The sequence below is a fragment of the Nipponia nippon genome, unplaced genomic scaffold (genome assembly GCF_047370975.1).
Source record: "Nipponia nippon isolate SJK-2023a ecotype South Korea unplaced genomic scaffold, ASM4737097v1 scaffold_19, whole genome shotgun sequence".
NCBI lineage: Eukaryota > Metazoa > Chordata > Aves > Pelecaniformes > Threskiornithidae > Nipponia > Nipponia nippon.
The window spans coordinates 989,727-1,007,667 of NW_028262335.1; the positions used below are offsets into that span (position 1 = coordinate 989,727).

At 48.6% G+C, this 17,941-nt stretch overlaps 1 protein-coding gene across 9 annotated transcripts in view; it reads right to left on the reverse strand.

Annotated features, from left to right (window-relative positions):
* The window catches only part of CCDC30 (coiled-coil domain containing 30), a 40,190-nt gene that overhangs the window by 15,973 nt on the left and 6,276 nt on the right, over positions 1-17,941 (reverse strand). For 8 of the 9 annotated variants that reach the window (XM_087755702.1, XM_087755704.1, XM_087755705.1 and 5 more), the window contains 8 exons: positions 15,859-16,049; positions 12,038-12,124; positions 9,948-10,101; positions 8,169-8,231; positions 7,063-7,178; positions 4,336-4,443; positions 3,790-3,890; positions 2,725-2,917 (listed from right to left, as the gene is read on the reverse strand). In XM_087755702.1, the coding sequence (XP_087611828.1) occupies positions 2,725-2,917; positions 3,790-3,890; positions 4,336-4,443; positions 7,063-7,178; positions 8,169-8,231; positions 9,948-10,101; positions 12,038-12,124; positions 15,859-16,049 (1,013 nt within the window). Of the gene's footprint in view, positions 1-2,724; positions 2,918-3,789; positions 3,891-4,335; positions 4,444-7,062; positions 7,179-8,168; positions 8,232-9,947; positions 10,102-12,037; positions 12,125-15,858; positions 16,050-16,528; positions 16,893-17,454; positions 17,628-17,941 lie in introns of all 9 variants that reach the window. The other variant, XM_087755707.1, reaches the window with a different exon arrangement.

Sequence of the window (17,941 nt, forward strand, 5' to 3'; positions counted from 1 at the left end):
GCGGTCCTTCCCTCGTTACCTCCAAGGCACCCAGAAGAAGCCCCTCGGAGACGAAGGGTGCAGCTCTGCACCCCTCCATCTGAGCAGACGCTGGATTTAACTGAGGTTTAACCCACCTCCTCTTCCATCCCGCAGTCTGCTCGTCTCTCCTCCGCTGCCCTGCGTGCCTCTTTTCTGTCTCTTTTTCAGCTACGGTGGCTGCCAAGTTCATGCCAGCCAAAATGCCTTGCATCTCCTTGGCTACTCGGTGCTTCCCGCCGTTCCCGCGTTCCCCAAAGCGGCGTTCCCAGGGATCTGTTTAACAACGCACTGAGCAAAGAAGGGATTTCTCCAAACTGAAAATGCATTTTGTTTGATTTGTGGAGGGTTGCGTTTATCCTACTTCAGCGAGAAAGTGGGAAACATTTCAGTGTGTGCTGAACAAACCCTGATTTAAACAAAAGCACAGTCATGGTGGGCAGACCGTTTGCCATTCCCATCAGAGAGCCTGCCCTTGGCTCCTCAGCTACAGCCTTAGAAACATGATGTCTGCTGGCATCCTTCATTAAGATATTTGAACATGCCTTCAGTCTGTTTCACTGTATTTAAAGACTTCTTCCTCACTGCCAGAGGCTACAAGTAATTCGTCTTTTCTTCCTTTGAACAATTCATCTTGGAGATGTGTGGCTGCTTCAGCATTCACATGGGATATGCCTTCACACCTGGACTATCTCCCACATCACATTTTAACACAACCACGAGCGTAGGGACATGGCCGAGCACCGCTCACTCCTGGTTGAAAACCTGTGCGTGCCCTTCCTTCTCACCTCAGAAAACCAAGGTCCTCTACGGGCCGGTCCTGCCGCCTGGCAATCCAGGACCACGACCGCTACAGAGAGCATCTCTTAATCACGGACAGAGGGGAGAGGGCAACTCAGCCCAAGGAAGGAAGAGCTTCTGGCCAGGCAGCAGGGCTTCAGCCAGAGGAAAAGACGTCCTCAGCCAGCCTTTTGGGGGAAAAGCCCACCTACCGACCTAGCAAGACCAACTTCTGGCCTCCTCTGTTCTCTCTGGCTGTAAATTCTTCAGCTGCCCTGTCTATAAGGGATCACACACCCTGGTAGTGATGCTGTGCAAATGCTGCAAACAGTATTTGTCCCTGGGGGCAAGCAGTCACAAACCAGTCGGTAAGCGCGGGCGCTCCTCACGGAGCTACCTCCAGAGGGATGGAGAGAGAGTCCCTCCAGCAAATCGAGGCTAAAGACCACTCTGACAAAGGCAGCATCAGGCTGAGAAGCTTCAGCAATAACTTAATCCTTGCTCAAAAGGAGAAGGCTCTGCAGGTGTTGCAAGGAGACCTCTAATGTTGCCATGGTTCTGGTAAACCAGATAATCAACAGGGTGCTTCACCTCTGCAGTTTCCCAGAGGCTCCCTGACTGTCACATGCAGATGAGTGGAAATAACGAAGACTTTCTATCAACCTCCTAAAGTCAAAGGATGATCTCAATAGTCTTGTCCTATTAACAGGAAAAGATCCAGATTGCCCCGGGTTGAGGGTGCCCGAATCGCGTAGGGCACAGGAGAGAGAGACTGGTGAGATCACACCTCGATCAAGATTGAGCCGAGCTTCTCCAGATGTATCAGCTTAGCACAGCTCTTGGAAAACCTGTGTCCAGCCATGCCTGCCCCGTTCAACAGCAGATGCTGCAGCAAGAGACAGCAGGTGACGAGAGAAACTCACTGTCCCCTCAGATTTGTTATTTTCAGCAGGGATGTGCCCAGGCACTGCAGGTCCTGGCCCCCCGCACCCAGAAGCACCTTGGTGTTTGCCACACGGGCTGACAGGTCTCCAAGATGCTGTGCCTGGGGAAAAGCCAAAAGTGCAATCTTTTGTCATCAGCAGGCTTAACTGGTGACCTTTCCTGGGATCAAGGAGCATCAGTGTCCCACACTGGCCATTTTCATCTGTCGGACAGGCCTGGAGAGGGGTTAGGGATTCAAGTCAAAGCCTGGACTTCTGTCATGGGTGCCAGGTTAAGGGACAACTCATGGGCTTCAGGAAAACCTCTTGCCTCTCTTCTGAGCCTCAAGAGGACTTAGGGCTTCCTGGAACTTGCTCTTCACCAGGAACTGCAGGCAGAAGAAACGACTGTCCAAACTGGAAAAGCAGTCCCTGCAGGAGACAGACGCTGAAGTCCGTCAGGAGCTCTGATGCCATCTAGGAGAGCCTCTCAGGGGAAATAAGAGCTTCTAAGCTACAAGAGGTTCAGAAGAAATAGCTCCAGAGGAAAAAAGACGCGACTTAAAATTTGAAACAAAAAGGCTTTGCTTCAGCTCAGCCAAGAAACTGAAGGGTGCACAGCCCACACGGACAGAAAGGCTGGATGGGAAAGGAGCGCGGCCTGATCTCACGCCTGTGGGCGCAGGAGGTACGTTAGCTAGTTCACTCTGCTTGCCCAGGCACCAAGGAGGGGGGACAGGAGCTGGAAAAGACGATGCTGCTGTGACACTGGGGGAATCGGCACCTCCAAACAAGCACCATTTACTCACTGCTGGAACTTTTTCCTTCTTTTCCCCTCTTTTCTGAAACCGGCGGATTTTGCTAGTCACATTTCTTGTCAAACTAAACAAAGCAGCATGCAGGTTTAGGTCAAACATCATTTTATTTTACTAATCAACATGTAGAGAGAAAAGCAGCTAGAATTAAACAAAACCGACCCAGATTTCTTCCATTCCTTACTTACTTTCCGGTGAAGTCCCTCCACCTCACTCTCAAACTGTTCCTTCTCCTGCTTGGTTTGGATCTGCGTCTCTCCCAGAATTGATTCCAGCTCTTCATTGCGCTCAACCAAACCCTCGTGCTCCTGCTCCAGTTTTTGCAGCTTGTGAAGGAGCTGTGAATTCCTGCCCTCGATGTTTTCAATCACCTCTCGGCACCTACGCACCAAAGACCAACATCACCGAGGCTAGAACTGCTATGTAAACACACTGACCCACATCCAAACCGCTTATCGCTGGCGAGGAAGACCCAATGCGTTTTTCACTATGGGATATTTCTGTCCTGCTGATTTCGAGTCTCGCATCCAGCATGACCTGTGCCTGCTCTTATTTAGGTGGCGACGCATGGGAATTATTGGTGATGGGCTCTACACACGAGTCATGATGAAGGTCTGGGGAGAGAACTGGTCAGGCACGAGGATGCTAACAGCGGAGAGGCAATGGCAAATTCAAGTGCTTGAGGCAGAGGAACAGGCTTGGGCATTTGAGGGGGGGTGGGGGGAGGAAAAATAAAAGAGAAAGAGATGGGATGAAACCCCCTTTCCTCCTTGAACCTGCCAGAAGAGGTGCAGCAGCAGCTTCCTGAGCAGGCCACAGCAGAATGAAGCTTTGACTTCCCTTAAAAATCCCAGTCTACATATTTAAGTCTGAAAGCCAAGTTGTCTTGGTACACTCCTGGACAGGAACCAAATCCAGAGAAATCTTCCCAGCAGCAAAACAATTTTGAAAAGAACACTCTTGTCTGCAGAGAGCCACAAAAGCCCAACCCTATTCTTTTAGAAAAGCAACAAACTGGAGAAAGCACCAGCAAACAGCCCGCCTGCTTGATGCCAAGGGCTCCAGACCCACTCAGGCCTGCATTACCTCCAAACTTTCCGGTTTGGGAGCAGAGGAACAAAGCTGGTACCAAAGAGTATTCTAAAGAACCCAATACTTAAACGCACTCTGCAAGACAGAATACCAGCAACCAGAGCACCAGATAAGCCACAGTGAAAACACAAAAGATGAAGAAGGATTTTTACATTGCTCACCTTTTATGAAGTGTTTCACTACTCTGATATCTGTCGTCTTGATCTGAGCCAGCTTTGCCTGAAATGTGGTCTCCTTCAGCCCTCCCTTCGTCCTCTGTGGCCTGTGACCGAAGAGAAAATGACGAGTTAGCACATAATTAAGACTGAAATCTTAGCACACCGTGATTCCAAAGCTACCCGAGTCTCCCATAAACAAACAAGACAACCAGAAAACATAAGCTACATCTACTACTCCATCTGCATTAGATAACCCACCAGCCATAGGAGAGAAAAAAACCCCCAAGACCCATAACAATATGAAGGCACTAGTGGGTATTAGCTTACGCCAACAGACATGCTCTATGCAGGAGTGTATTTGTCCTGCCCAGCATAAATCCTCTGTCACACTGCACAGGATGCACTCACACGTGCGCAGAAAGGAGAACGCAAGCGTTTCTGCACGGCAAGCCGCGCGTCTTCGTTTACGGCACGGGGCTGAAACGCGGAAGGGGGCCTGTTTGCTCCATTTGCTTTCTAGAACGGCAGACAAAAAGCCCTTGAAAATACCTGCAGCGAGGACGCTGCAACTTCGTCAGCCTCGGTTGGCGCAGGCAATGGAAGTACTTGCTTCTCGCTCTTCTGATACTCACAGATCTCCTCTTTGAGCTGTTCAACCTTCAAAAGGAAAACATTTGCTTTTATTTTTGGTGAACGTTCATCTTGCTGTCTTAGAGAATTAAGATTCCCTTCAAATTTGCTGTAGATAAACTGCAGATTTATTAATATTAACCACTCAGCTTGAAGGATTGGTTGAGATCATGTGGCTGCTCCAACTGGGTGGCCTCAGACTATTCAGAGAGGTAAAGAACAGTAAAAGGGGCAACGCCGCGCTGCGTTCAAGGGCAAGCGATTTTTCTTCATTTATTTCAATTACTGATCATGCACATGCGGTACATTCCCTTTTACTGAATGGGATGGAGTGCAGAGAGGCAGACAGATGACGACCGCTGTTTCTGAGGACACCTTGCAGGCTTTGCTGTTATCGACAGGATCCATATAATATTATTCTTAGCAGGTAACTGTTCACGTCGCACAGTCACGTACTCACACACTCACTCTTGGCTACGGGTTGGAGGAATAGGTGGGAGGCCAACCCCAGCCTGGGAAGCGCAGGGTCACGCCGCGGTGGCTTCTGGATGGGCGTTCCTCAAGTCCTCACCTTCATCAGATGCAGATATAATCCTGTACGCTAAGTGTGCCCAGCAGCACACGCGGATGCCACCTCAGCCTCACGCAGTCGATGCCAGGGACCTTGGCACAGGTTCAGCGGACCGCTGGTGTCCCAGGTTTATCGTTTTTTGCAGATTTAACCGCACTGCTAGTCTCCGGAGCTATCAGCCGCTGCAGAGCTCTCCCACACCACCTCCTCAGCGTTTCCTTTCTTCGGCCTCGTGCTGTGCCTCCATCCACACCCACAGGCACCTGCAGAGCCCACTCACACGGACTCACTCACGCCACACAGACGCCAGCTCCCGCGCGGTTAAGGCTCGCTACTCCGAGCGGTGAAGCACACCGCAGGGCCGAGGTCCGTGTCCCACAGACACCAAACCAGAGCCGGGTGGCCAGCCTGCTCCTCACCCGGCTGTCCATCGCTCACAGGCGGAAAAAAAGGACTTTAGGATGCAGAACTCCTGTGGCTCGTAATAAAGTACGCTTTCAGCATCTACAAATGAAAAATCGTGGGTTTCTAACTTCTATGCCGACAGTTAAACCTCATTCCTAAGGAATAAAGGTAATTTGCATTTAGCTTAACAACAGGGTTGGATGGAAGTGATCTCAGTCTGGCCACATTGTTTTTTTCTGTACAGAGAAAACAATACCTTACATGTATCTGTATATTTTTTGTGTAGATGTATTTTTTTTAATATATATTAAAATATATATACACACGCACACACACGTGTGTACATAGTGACTGAAAGAAGCACTGTCCTAAAGCAAAGAAAACGTTATTTGGAATAAAAAAAAAAATGTAAGCTGAGGAATATGAACTAAATAATATTTTTTTTGCAGACCCACAAACAGACTGTCCTGTAAATACAGGGTTTGAGATTACAGATATGCTTAGACTCCACGCTAAGGAAGAACCAGCAACTTTTTTAAACGCAAGTAACAGAACTACATACTAAAATTTTTAAATCCTCTAATGTGAATAAATTACGTTCAAGAGAGTAAGTCTTCGATATTACAGTAAAGAGACGGGCATGGTATTCTCAGAGATACTTATATTAATTTAAAAATACTGGTTTTAATCCAAGAGACTCACAAGACAGCTGCTGAGCTACCTGTGCTGAGGGGGCATAAGTAATGACAGACTGCGGGCAACCAATTACAGGCTGCTGAAGGACTGATATAAAGAGTTTGAGAGTTAAGAACAGAACCAGAATTTGTGCCAAATGACACATTTTAATGGGAAACAGATTGCTATATTAATTCACTATTGGCAATCTCAGTAAGGAACTATCTTGTTGATAAAGATGATTGCATTTCAAGAATCCTACATTTATTACGTCAAACATTAAACGAATAGCAATGGCATTCACTTAAGAAAGGCCACACAAAATGGAAAGCAGTAAGTTTATCTTCTACTGACCAAATCAACATAGCCACATTAAAAAGTCAAGGAGGCTGAGAGGCATCAAAACATGAGCATAAACTTAAAATTGTTTAAAAAATAGCTAGTATTGGGCTTTAAACTTACTCGCTGTCTTTAATAACAGTCCCCAGGAAAAGGTAGAAAAGTTGCTTACTCTATTTACCCACTTGATCCGGCGCAAACATGGGCCGGTAACAGAAAGCATCGAGCTGATCCTGTACACCGGGCACAGGAGAACACGGATTTCAGGGCTCGACACTGCAAGCCCTAAAACACGCGCTCAGTTTGAGCGCGCGCAGCCCCCTCGGTGTCGGTGAAGTATCGAACTCCTCCTGCACTGAAGGGTGCTGTGAGAGACGATTTTTTTTTTCAGGGCTTCAGTAACAGCAGCTGCTTTGAAACACTCTTTGGTTATTTATTCTGCCCGTTTCCCAAAGTTTATTACTCCACGAGCCATGAAACAGCAGAACCGCAGCTCTAGAAAGACTGCCTATAGAAAAGAGAGGGGAAATAGAGAGGCAGGGCAGGTTAAGGAGTAGGGACGAATGTCAGGAGCCAGCCCAGGAGCGTCGGCTACGCAGAGGCTCGTCGGTGCCCCGGCAGATGAGGAGATCCGGCAGCAGGAGATGGGTACTCACCAGATCGAGGAACGCTTTTCTTTCCAAGTCGAGCGTTTGGACCCGTGCTCGCAGCGCCAGAATTTCCTTGTCCAGTCTGCTGTTGTGCTCCATGGCCTTCTGGAGCTCAGTCCTGTCTGTACAGAACAGAACAAACTGGTCACCCACACCGGTTCGGACCTTGACCAAGCTCAGAGAGGGGCTCTGACATAAATAAAGTTTCTGAAATCGCGTTGCCCTTATGCAGAGGTGTACGTGTGCGACAGCGCAGAGGGGAGTTCCCCTACATACGAGCGAGTAAGAACTCACATAGTAGAGGTTTACGTTTCTGGAGATCCAGGTTCAACAGCAGTGCTATGTTTGTTACAGGGGCACAGCAATCTCTCCCTAGTTATTCCAGGGATTCGGTTTACCTCTAGATCATGGAAAATGCCTCACCTCAGATATTTAGACATAGGTTTCACAAACAACTCGGGTAAGCTTTGAAAAACCCAAACAGCCCTATTTCTTATTTTCATCATAAAATTAATAATTTGCTGCAAGCAGAAACACAATCACAGTTAACGTATCAGCGTTGTGCTAGCACTAATATCTATTAAACGGCCAGTACAGTAAAAATTACAGCTGTATACCAACCCTTCGAGCCTGAATCAATAAACATATGCAGCCATCACACCAATTAATGCAGACTGTCTAGTATTTCAAGTGCAAGAAATAGGAAAAGATGTTTGTACTAGGAGCACACTGACAGAAATGTGTCCACGTATACACCGGTATCCTAATCCTAAGCAAAACTAGCGAGAAGACAGTTTTCCTTACGGAAAAGGTGAACAAAGATTTTTCCCTTTTCAGTTTAATGCTGGGCACAGGAAATTTCAGCTGAAATTTGACTGTTATTCGGGCAAAAATAAAAACATGCCTTCTTTCTTCGTCCCAATCTGGCAAAAAAACCCCAAACCCCTGTTTCAAACAAGGATTTCAATATTGGATTTTCAGTTTTGGATTTAAAATAAAAGGCAAGGAACACCTTCTACCAAAGTGTTCATTTTGCTGAAAAGCCTGCTTACCCCTACAGAAAGCCTCGATAAAATTCTGGATCTTCTCTGCTTGCAAGTAGCCTGACTTACCACTCTCTCTCCATCCTTCCTCCGGGCTCTCGGGTGCTTGCAGGGCTGACCGCAAGGCTGATCCTACAAGGATAACGAAGAGAGAGTTTTGCTGCAGCAGTCCGTTTGTATGCTTCAAAACTCAGCAACATTTTTAATGCACTTTGTTAAATACAGAGTTGAAGGAAAACTGAACAGAAAAATGAAAGCGGCAGATGGCTAGGCACACAATTTAAAATCTCTAATCACCAAAGACCCAATAACTGGGCTGCAAACTGGCCAGGAGCAATTTCGTATTTTCTCTTCCATGCAAGCAAGCAGCTGGAAGTTATCGTTGACCCAAAATACACTGTTTAAGTGGAGTTCTACTAAAGATCAGAGATTTCGTTTTACGTTTTTATTAGAAAATCAATTCATTTATAGAACAGTTGGCTCTGAAGCTCATCGGGAGGAGAAGGCATGCAGATATACATCATCGGGGAAGCCGCTAAGATGTTATAACACTAATTTTGCACACTAATACTCGCGGCATAATAAACCACACAGACATAACAAGCATTAAACCCTTACTCACAGTTTGGAAAGCCTTATATTCATTTGATACTTAAGGAGATTATAAAACACCGATTTCCCCACGCAGGCTACCATCCACTGAGAGGAGTCGCACGCTGCAGCCCGTCCGTGATCTGGAGAAGCAGTACTGTTTGCAGGCTGCAACACCGCGCTCGCTCCGTCCCCAGGGACGCACGGGTATTAATCGATACACAAAGCAGATACCCGCAGAGTGCTCATTGCCCTGCCTTTGATTAAAAGCCTGTAAATGATGGGTTTGGAGGCCGGCTAGAAGGTTTAGCTAGGCCTGAGTGCTGTGCGTGAGCCGCGAGGTCAGCGTCAGGACCTGTGATTTGCACATAAACCCTACCCAGATGGTACCGGTCTCCCTAAGTGAATCAGTCTCTGCAAAGGCACATGGGGCAGGAACACGTTATCGCATTTTGCTGTTGTCCACTGAAATTCTGCATCACAGATTTGGGGACGACGTAAGTAACCCAGAGAAAAAGCATCCAGAAAACAGTGTTTTGCTCAGGAAATCTCCTGTAGGAGGTAGCAGCGAAGCACCTGGCTTTAGGGACCACTCCAATAGGAGCTTTATCAAGTAGTTTGATTTCCCTCTAGAAAACTTTCTTTTTACAGTCAATATTTAAAAAAAAAAAAAAAAAGTAATACTTAAGGGCTGGTCAACAACAGTTATTTCAATAAGGAGGATAAGCAAATATTAGCAGTGATAAGAATCTAACCAGTCACTTCAAGACTGCTGATAAGCTCCGGCTGGGAGCACTTGTTAATGGCTCCTAAGGAGGCAGCACCCCAAACACAGCACCTGAAGAACCCAGAGATGAGTGGTCCGGCTGTGCTAACACTGTGCACGTGGTATTTTACCTCTGTTTCTGGACCAAGTCATCATTTCCCCTCCATCCCCTCCTAGGGCACGAATTTCTCCCTGTATGAGCCAGGGAGAGGAAGGCAGTCAAGACTCTGCTGCCGTCATCATGGATCCGATAACCCCATGTCTCAGCTTTCCCCACTCAGAATGAACTGATTTGTGACTGTTAACGACTGCATTCAGATCCCCTAGGTACCAGGCTAACATCTGACGCTGATTTTTCCGCATTACAAGCAGAGAGGACACAGGACAGCCTGCCTCCAGCTCCCCCGGGTGAGAAGTCCAAGGCTTACACTGACCAGGGGTGGGCTAAGTGCAGGCCAGTAATTAGGAGTGGCCACAAGAGAAGTGCTGACCTATTTTGCTCTGCTCCTTTCGTTGTGCATCCAGCTCGTCTGTCAACCTCCGGATCTCCTCCTGGGCCATCATCAGCCTCTGCGTGGCCTCATCCAGATCTCGTTCAACTCTTGCACGTGACGCTTGCTCCCTCTCCAGCTCTTCCCTGTAGGACTGAATCACAAGGGCTAACACTCCAACGGAAACGAGATAACCCTCCCGCTGATGGGACCGAGGCAGGTCCTTCCTCCGCACTACTCCTGACCCACCAGAACAAGGTGGGAACACAAACAGAGGGCAGGTGAGCTCGGGGAAGCCACTGCAGAGACAGCCACGCAGTGGATAACCCTCTTCACCACGGACACGTGCAAAACCACAGGTGTTGAACAGCATGGGGCGGCTGTTTCCCTACACAAGGCTCTGTTTTTCCCTCCCTGAGACAATGCCGTTAATTATGACGCATTTTCAAACACATAATATATGAGGTTTTCCAAGCAGAGGGCTCCACCACACCCCGTGAGAGTTTGCTCCAAGGACAAAATGTCCAGCATCCAGCTGGATCAACACCTAATGCAGCGGGCGAGCAACTGGCTGACGGGTCGGGCTCCCAGGGTTATAGGAAATGGGGTGACATCGGGCTGGCGACCAGTCACTAGCGGGGTTCCGCAGGGATCCATGGTGGGGCCAGTGCTCTTCAATATCTTCCTAAAGGACTTGGGCGCAGGACTTGGAGGTTTGTTATCGAAGTTTGCTGATGACACACAACTGGGAGGAGCCGCTGACGCTCTCGAGGGCAGAGAGGCCCTGCAGAGAGATCTGGACAAATGAGAGAGCTGGGCAATCGCCAACCGTATGAAGTTTAACAAGGGCAAGTGCCGGATTTTGCACCTGGGACATGGCAACCCTGGATGTACGTACAGCCTGGGGAAGGAGAGGCTGGAGAGCAGCCCCGCGGAGAGGGATCGGGGGGTTCTGGTTGACAGCAAGTTGAACACGAGCCAACAGTGTGCCCTGGCAGCCAGGAGGGCCAGCCGTGTCCTGGGGTGCATCAAGCGCTGCATTGCCAGCTGGGCGAGGGAGGGGATGGTCCCGCTCTGCTCTGCACTTGAGTGCTGCGTGCAGCTCTGGGCCGCACAGTACAAAAAGGATACGAAGCTACTAGAGAGGGTCCAGAGGAGAGCCACGGAGGTGGTGAAGGGTTTAGAGGGGAAGCTGTACGAGGAGCGGCTGAAGTCACTTGGTCTGTTCAGCCTGGAGAAGAGGAGACTGAGGGGAGACCTCATCGCGGTCTACAGCTTCCTCACGAGGGGGAGAGGAGGGGCAGGCGCTGATCTCTTCTCCCTGATGGCCAATGCTAGAACCCGAGGGAACGGCGGGAAGCTATGCCAGGGGAGGGTTAGGTTGGACATTAGGAAAAGGTTCTTCACCCAGAGGGTGGTGGAGCACTGGGACAGGCTCCCCCGGGAGGCAGTCATGGCGCCAAGCCTGACAACATTCAAGAAGCATTTGGACAACGCCCTCAGACACAGGGTGTGAATTTTGGGGTTGTCCTGTGCAGGGACAGGAGTTGGACTCGATGATCCTTGTGGGTCCCTTCCTACTCAGGACATTCTATGATTCTATGAATTCTGCATGTTTGTGGTCCCATGGCCGTTGTGAGAGCTAGCCCCAAGCCAGGCTGCACTGCTAACCTCCTCTTCCAGTCTGCACTTGCTCCTGGAGTGCAGGAGCCAGAGACTGCACCCACCGACCTATGATTCTGCAGAAAAGTCACTTCAGCTGATATAAAAGGAGCTATTTCTCACCCCCTCAACTTTGGTCCACTCATCTCCAATGACATTTCTTTGTGACTACCATTAAAGGCACGTGAGCACTTACAAGCCAGCCCTGACCCAAAGCTGGCGAGATGTTAGCCCTAGCTCTCAGCAGAAGCAATTAACTCGTGTAGCACCAGGCTGATGTGGTTGCACAGCCTGAAGTTCAGAGCTCACTCGCATCCTATCAGCTAAAAAACAATAAAAAACCTCACGGCACACTTAAGAACAGACCCACTGCTTGAAATCTCAACTATGTGCCATGTCATCAGCAGGAAAACATGCAAATGTGTTACCTTATGCGTTGTCTCTCCAGTAAGCTGCGTGGATTCATGTTGTTGGAGTTCATCTTCTAAGATCTGATGAATGTGATCAAACTCATCCTTGCACAGAAAGAGATGTAATAAATCACCACCACCAGAAAGCACGCTGCCACGTATCCCTCGACACCAGTGTGTAGGATTTTCAGCTTCGACATACTTTGATGAGAAGGGGGTTTGTAATCATACGTTATATTTGAAGAGAACGTTTCAACCAGAGTTACCCCAAATACTTGTGAAAATCCCTCAGTTGTCTCAGCTAGTACTGGGAAATCTGCAGGTTCACTACTTCTTTTTTTTTAAACCTGTGATCTCCTTGGCATCTTCCTTTTGGAGCCTGTGGGCTCAGCTTTGCCCACAGAACTATATGGGTGCTGAGTACACTTGACTCACTTTATGGGAGTAACACTGGGTTACTTCCCCATGGCCTCTTCTTTTGAACCACTTATCGGGTCAACAGATTCCTGCTCCCCTGCAGCCTGCACCCATGAACCGGCACCGAGGATCTGCTAACGCTCAGGAGGCTGGTTGTCATCAATATTTTACACCTTGGCCCTAGAGAGGAGAGCATGCTTGTACGTGCCATGCTTTCTACCAGAGCTCAGAAAGCATTTCCCCACGTATATACTAGAGATGACCACGCAAAGACGCATGTTTGTACCCCGGCTTTTTGCATTAGCGAGGACGTGTCAAAAAAATCAATTATGCTTGAGCAGTCTAGCTAAAAGCTGCATTCATTTCTGTAACAGACAGGAACTTATCTGGACCTCCAGTCTCAGAGCGAAACAAGTACGTAACAGATCATTTGAGAATAAGAAAGGCTACACGTTCCAGTAAACACAGTAACAAGAGTAATTAACCTATTAACCTGTAACACTGCTGTGACTCTAGTGATTCGGTAAAACAAGTGTGATGCTACCCCAAACAATGGAGGGCTTAATCAACAGTTTCTAGTTCACAAGCATGGACAGCAATGACATCATCTGGGGAGAAAAAACAGCCCGCTTCAGAGAAACTGTTTTCCTGGAAAGTGTGTCTTTCACCTGGTTTTAAAAACACAGGAAGAAAGGTGCCCAGTATAAGAACTGCAGAGAAGTCGCCTTTGGTTTGCAATGAGGAGCGTTAAGCTTATAATGTGTTTTGCTCATGCAAGAATACATGTTCCTTTGATAAGCCTCACTCCTCTAAACAGCTGCATGAAAAGTGGGTAAAAGTCAGGTAGTTACAGGCCTGCCTGCCTACCAGGGGACTCTGGCACCACACACCAGGAGGGATTCAAGTAAACTCCACGTTGTTCTTCACGCGGACAGCCTATATTATCTCCACGTCCAAGCCTTTGCCTTGGCTCTGTCCTTCACCCAGCCCAGCTGCAACAACACTCTCTCCATCTTTATCCAGCGTTCAAGAGCAGATTGTTACCGAACCACGTTCGTTACGGGATCGTTAGAAAGAACGGTCCTGAGAGGGGACTGCTAGAAGTCAGCTGCATCCTCAGCAGGACGAGCTCCACGCAAGGAGGTTCGGACTCCACATCAGACTTGCAGGCATCTGCATCCTTCGTTTGCCCTGGCCCTACTCCCCTTGCCCAGCCGTGGCACTGAAGGAAGAGCAAAGCCGATCACACCTGGCGATGCTCGGTAGCAGACGTGGTTAACTGGCATTTCTTTGGAAGGTTACAGCTCTGCTTCCCCTTTTTAACTACAGGGGAGTTTCTATTACACTGCTTCGTAGGAAAACACGCAGCAAACGTTTGTATCGAGCGGCAGGCATTCACGGGTAGATTATCCAGGATTTGCAGAGAGGCGTTTTCTATCCGAGAGTGGGAGCCAGCGCATCAGGGAAGTTTCTCTGCCTCACTGCAAACAGATTCTTTGATTGAGGTGGGTATTTACACCTGAAGGTGTTACTGTAGCACGGATGAATCCCGAATGACATCCAACCCTACAACAGTTAGGCCTGCTAGGACTCTCCAGCCAGAAGGGGATGCTCTTGAGGTCAGTAAAATGCCAAGTGGCACAGAAAAGGCAGATAAAAAGGCAATTGTTCACCGCCTCTTAATAGAAGAGCTGGAGAGCATCCAACGAAGCCAGGAGATGGCAGGCTGAAACAAAGGACCTTCACGTGACAGTAACTGAACTGTGAAAGTCCTTGTTACAAGACGTTGAGGATGTAAGAAAACTGCACGGGTTTCACAAGCAACCAAATTCATGGAAGAAAAAAATTAATCAAGGACTACCAGACACAACGATAGCACCTCTGGTTCAGACACTGCGTGCCACTGGAGGCAAGGGGAGCATTTCCGATGAACTGTCATGACATATTTGCCCTCCTATGACACTGCCTTCTGAGGTTTTGCATTTGGCTTCTGAGGTTTTGCATTTGGCTTCTGAGGTTTTGCATTTGGCTTCTGGTCAGACAGCACAACACAGCCAAAACCAAGCCGAGCCGTGCCGCAGGTATGCCGAGCCTCCCTTCTCCAGCAAGCTCGCCCAAAAAAGGCCAAGAAGCTTTTCAACTCCAAACCAGTTTTATCAGAATGAAAAACTAGAAACCTAAAACTGTAGAAAGTTCAAGGTAGCGACAGAAGATGAGACAGAAGCGAAACGGTCTGTCCACAAGTTTTCCACCTACTTGTGCCCCAGCAGGCAGCCCTTGCTTCCAGCCAAGTCCGACTTCGGAGGTCACCAAACCCTGCCGGTCCCCTCTGTCCCCAGGAGGGCTTCCCTGTGAATCCTGGCTGGCTGCTCGTTGCGGGGGCTGCAGCTCCTGGCCCTCTCATGTCCCCCTTGCAGCCTGGAGCCTTCTCCCCTAAGCTCGCCCAGGCAGGAGCAACCCCTCTCCCTCGAGAGGGGCAACCTGGCCTGGCCACTTCTGAAGTGCCAGGAGGAGATTGGGAAAAAGAAGAAAAACTTAATGCTCTGTAGTCACAAATACTGCAGGGCTAAACAGGCTCTAGACCCGGCCTAGCGCAGCAATTTTTATGCTCCTGTTCATCCAACAGCCATTGCTGTCAGAACTAAGTTATGGATGAGGCCAGCAAGCGCAGCAATGCGGGAGAAACAGCTACAAGAGCCAGCAGCTCCCGGGCTCCCGTTCTGCGAAAGGGCCATATTGAGGAGTAGGTAGAGATCGGTGGCCTTGGCGGGAGGGCGATCTCCCTAACGGAGATGATCAGTCACTAACGGTCTCTCCAACACGCAGTAGCTGCTGCTCCTCCACCATTTGTCAGCGTTCTTCTTCTCGACCTCAGAAGACAGCAAAAAATCAAGACGTGGGCGGTCCTCTCTGACCTGCCAGTCATCAAGTCATGCTGTGAAATTTATTTACTGAACTCAGTTTGGAAACAGAGATTTGTTTAACTTCCATCCTCTAGCTCAGCAGCTAGAAGACAAGGGAAGAGTTTTAACCTCACCTTATGTATAGGGAAGGGTTTTTTCTTAAATTAATGACTTGCAGGGGAACTCAGTCATCTGAAATTAAATACTGGATCATCAGGAAGTCTGGATTAGTAGAAAGTCATTATTACCCGATGAAGATCCTCAGACCAACTATATCACAAACTCTTCAACATTCGCTCTGCTAAAATTAATCCTATTCACTATCCCTATGCAAGACGTGGGAGCAAATAAAGTGTAAATACGCAAGTGTGAAAACTAATAAAGAAATCAACTTCAGCATTACGAATCCACAGCGTCCTCATAGATAGGAAAAATATTTTTTAGTTAAAAACGTATCTCAAAGACAACCTTTTCCCCGGCGCGCTTTCAGTCAGCCTGAGCAGCTAAAGCAGGAGGTACCTGAAGCTGTGGCGCACACAGCCTGTCGATGTAGCTGCGCGAATTCAACTTCTGATCTGCGATCTCCAGTTTCTCCAGCAGCGTCGTTCTTTCCACCAGTAAATAAGCAATCTGTTCGCTGGCATTACTGTGAGCTATTTCGGACAAGCCTTCCTGTTCCAGCATCTCCTCGACCTCCTTCAGCTGGGCTTCTGCAAGACAAGGCTTTCTGTGAGCAGAGGAACAAATGAAGCCCAATTCCTTCCAGATCTGCATCCTAGCTCCTCTGACCACTGCCCACCACAACAGCCCTGGAGCTCACCAACCAGCTCATAAAACATTCAGCCTCTTCTCCTGCTTCCCACCTCCCTTTCTGCCTCCTATCCCCTGTTCGTATCTCAGCCCTGTTCCCACTGTCCCAATGTTTCTGATCTGTCCCGACGTTTCTGCGCACATCCACCACCCTGCCTGCCAAGCAAGCGATAAGACCTGCTACATCTAGACGGAGTTCTCCTGCCTCGCTTTAAGTGGGAGAGTTATTACAACCATTTTCCTCTACCCAGCGGCTAAGTTTCACCTGACCCTTTTACCCCCTAATACAGGAAATTAAACAACAGATTAAAAAGGCGTTGAGAGAAACCAGACAGACAATCACACAAAGGTTGTCTTTGGAAGAAGAGACACAAAATACCGCATCACTTATATCAGCAGAACATCACTATTTTCCTAAGGACTGTCTGGTAGGGAGGCGGATCTGAATGTCTCGCGTTTCCCCATGCACGGCAGCACCCGGTGCATTGTGCGCAGCCCGTGGTGGAGACCAGGGTGTTGGATCCCATGTGATCTGGTAGGAAAGCACGGAGAGGAACCAACAAGGGCCTGAAGCAGTTGGAGAAACAGCACCCCGTGGGCACAAAGGGACTCGGGGTACTTCTTCAAACACGAGTTTAGAAATCACTCCCTGAACAGCATTCCTGACCCATTCCTCCAAAACCAGCTATAAACCCAGGCTAAGGACTGCTTCTGGTAACACAGACCTGTTGTTTGAAGGTCTCCTGTAGGATTAAAGGAGCAAAAAAGCCTTTTAGAATTACAGTGTCAATTCCTCACCGGTTATCCCAAAATTATAGCTAGGAAGACTCCGTACTGGGAAAAACTTCGCCCCCAAGGCAGATGACAACAACATTTGCAAGAGAAGCTGGTTTACGGCTAGGCACCATTGTGTTTGTGCAACAAACAGTTGTTAAAAAGAGCCCCTCGTTTGCATGGCTGGAAATTTATCTGCCAGGAGAATACAAGGAACCTTTGGTCTCCCGCCTGGTCTGGGCAGCAACGCCTGCACTGGATCCAGTAGCTTGTTAAGCTAAGGAAGGGTTTTCAAAACCTCCCTGTGCAATTTGTATTAAAAAGAAAACCAACAAACCCTGCTCCCAATTTCTAGCCCAAACCAGACTATAAAGGTTCCCAAGTGATGTAGGATGGGAACTGGGGAGGGTCGTGGGTTTTGTATGGAGGAAGGAGGGATATTCACACTCTTTCAGCGCTTAGGGAGCTAGAGTGAGACATCCGAAGTTAAGCAGAGCAAATATTCCTCATACTCTTACACAGGATACATACGCAGCTCTGGACAAGGCTGTTCCTCACTTCCATACACTGCATTTAACAGGGGACCCGGTGCAATCGCATCCTAAGGCTCCAATCAATCGCATGTTTCCACTCTGCATTTTGCAGCCGGCTCCGTCCGGCCCCGTGGATGGAAAACACCCTGCGGTTTCCCCGTTCGCCTTCCCCTGTGGTTACAAATTACAGCTTGTTCAATGAAGAGGTCAAACATGGCTGACTTGCAGCTTTCCTCTGCGAAGCAGAGCAAAATATTGTGTTTTACAGTTTAAAAATAGCTGGCCTCTTGCTCCATGTGCATTACAAAGAGCCCACAGCTCATGCTCAACTGAAAAAGTCCCCCTGCCTTCAACTTGCCTTGCAGTTTCCTCCCCGTTTTGCCAAATCCCATCTAAAATAAGCTGAAAGCTGCTCTGCTTTCTGGCCAAAAATGGGGTAACCATCTCCCTTTAGGACCAATGCTCTGAACCCATACGGTGGCTCC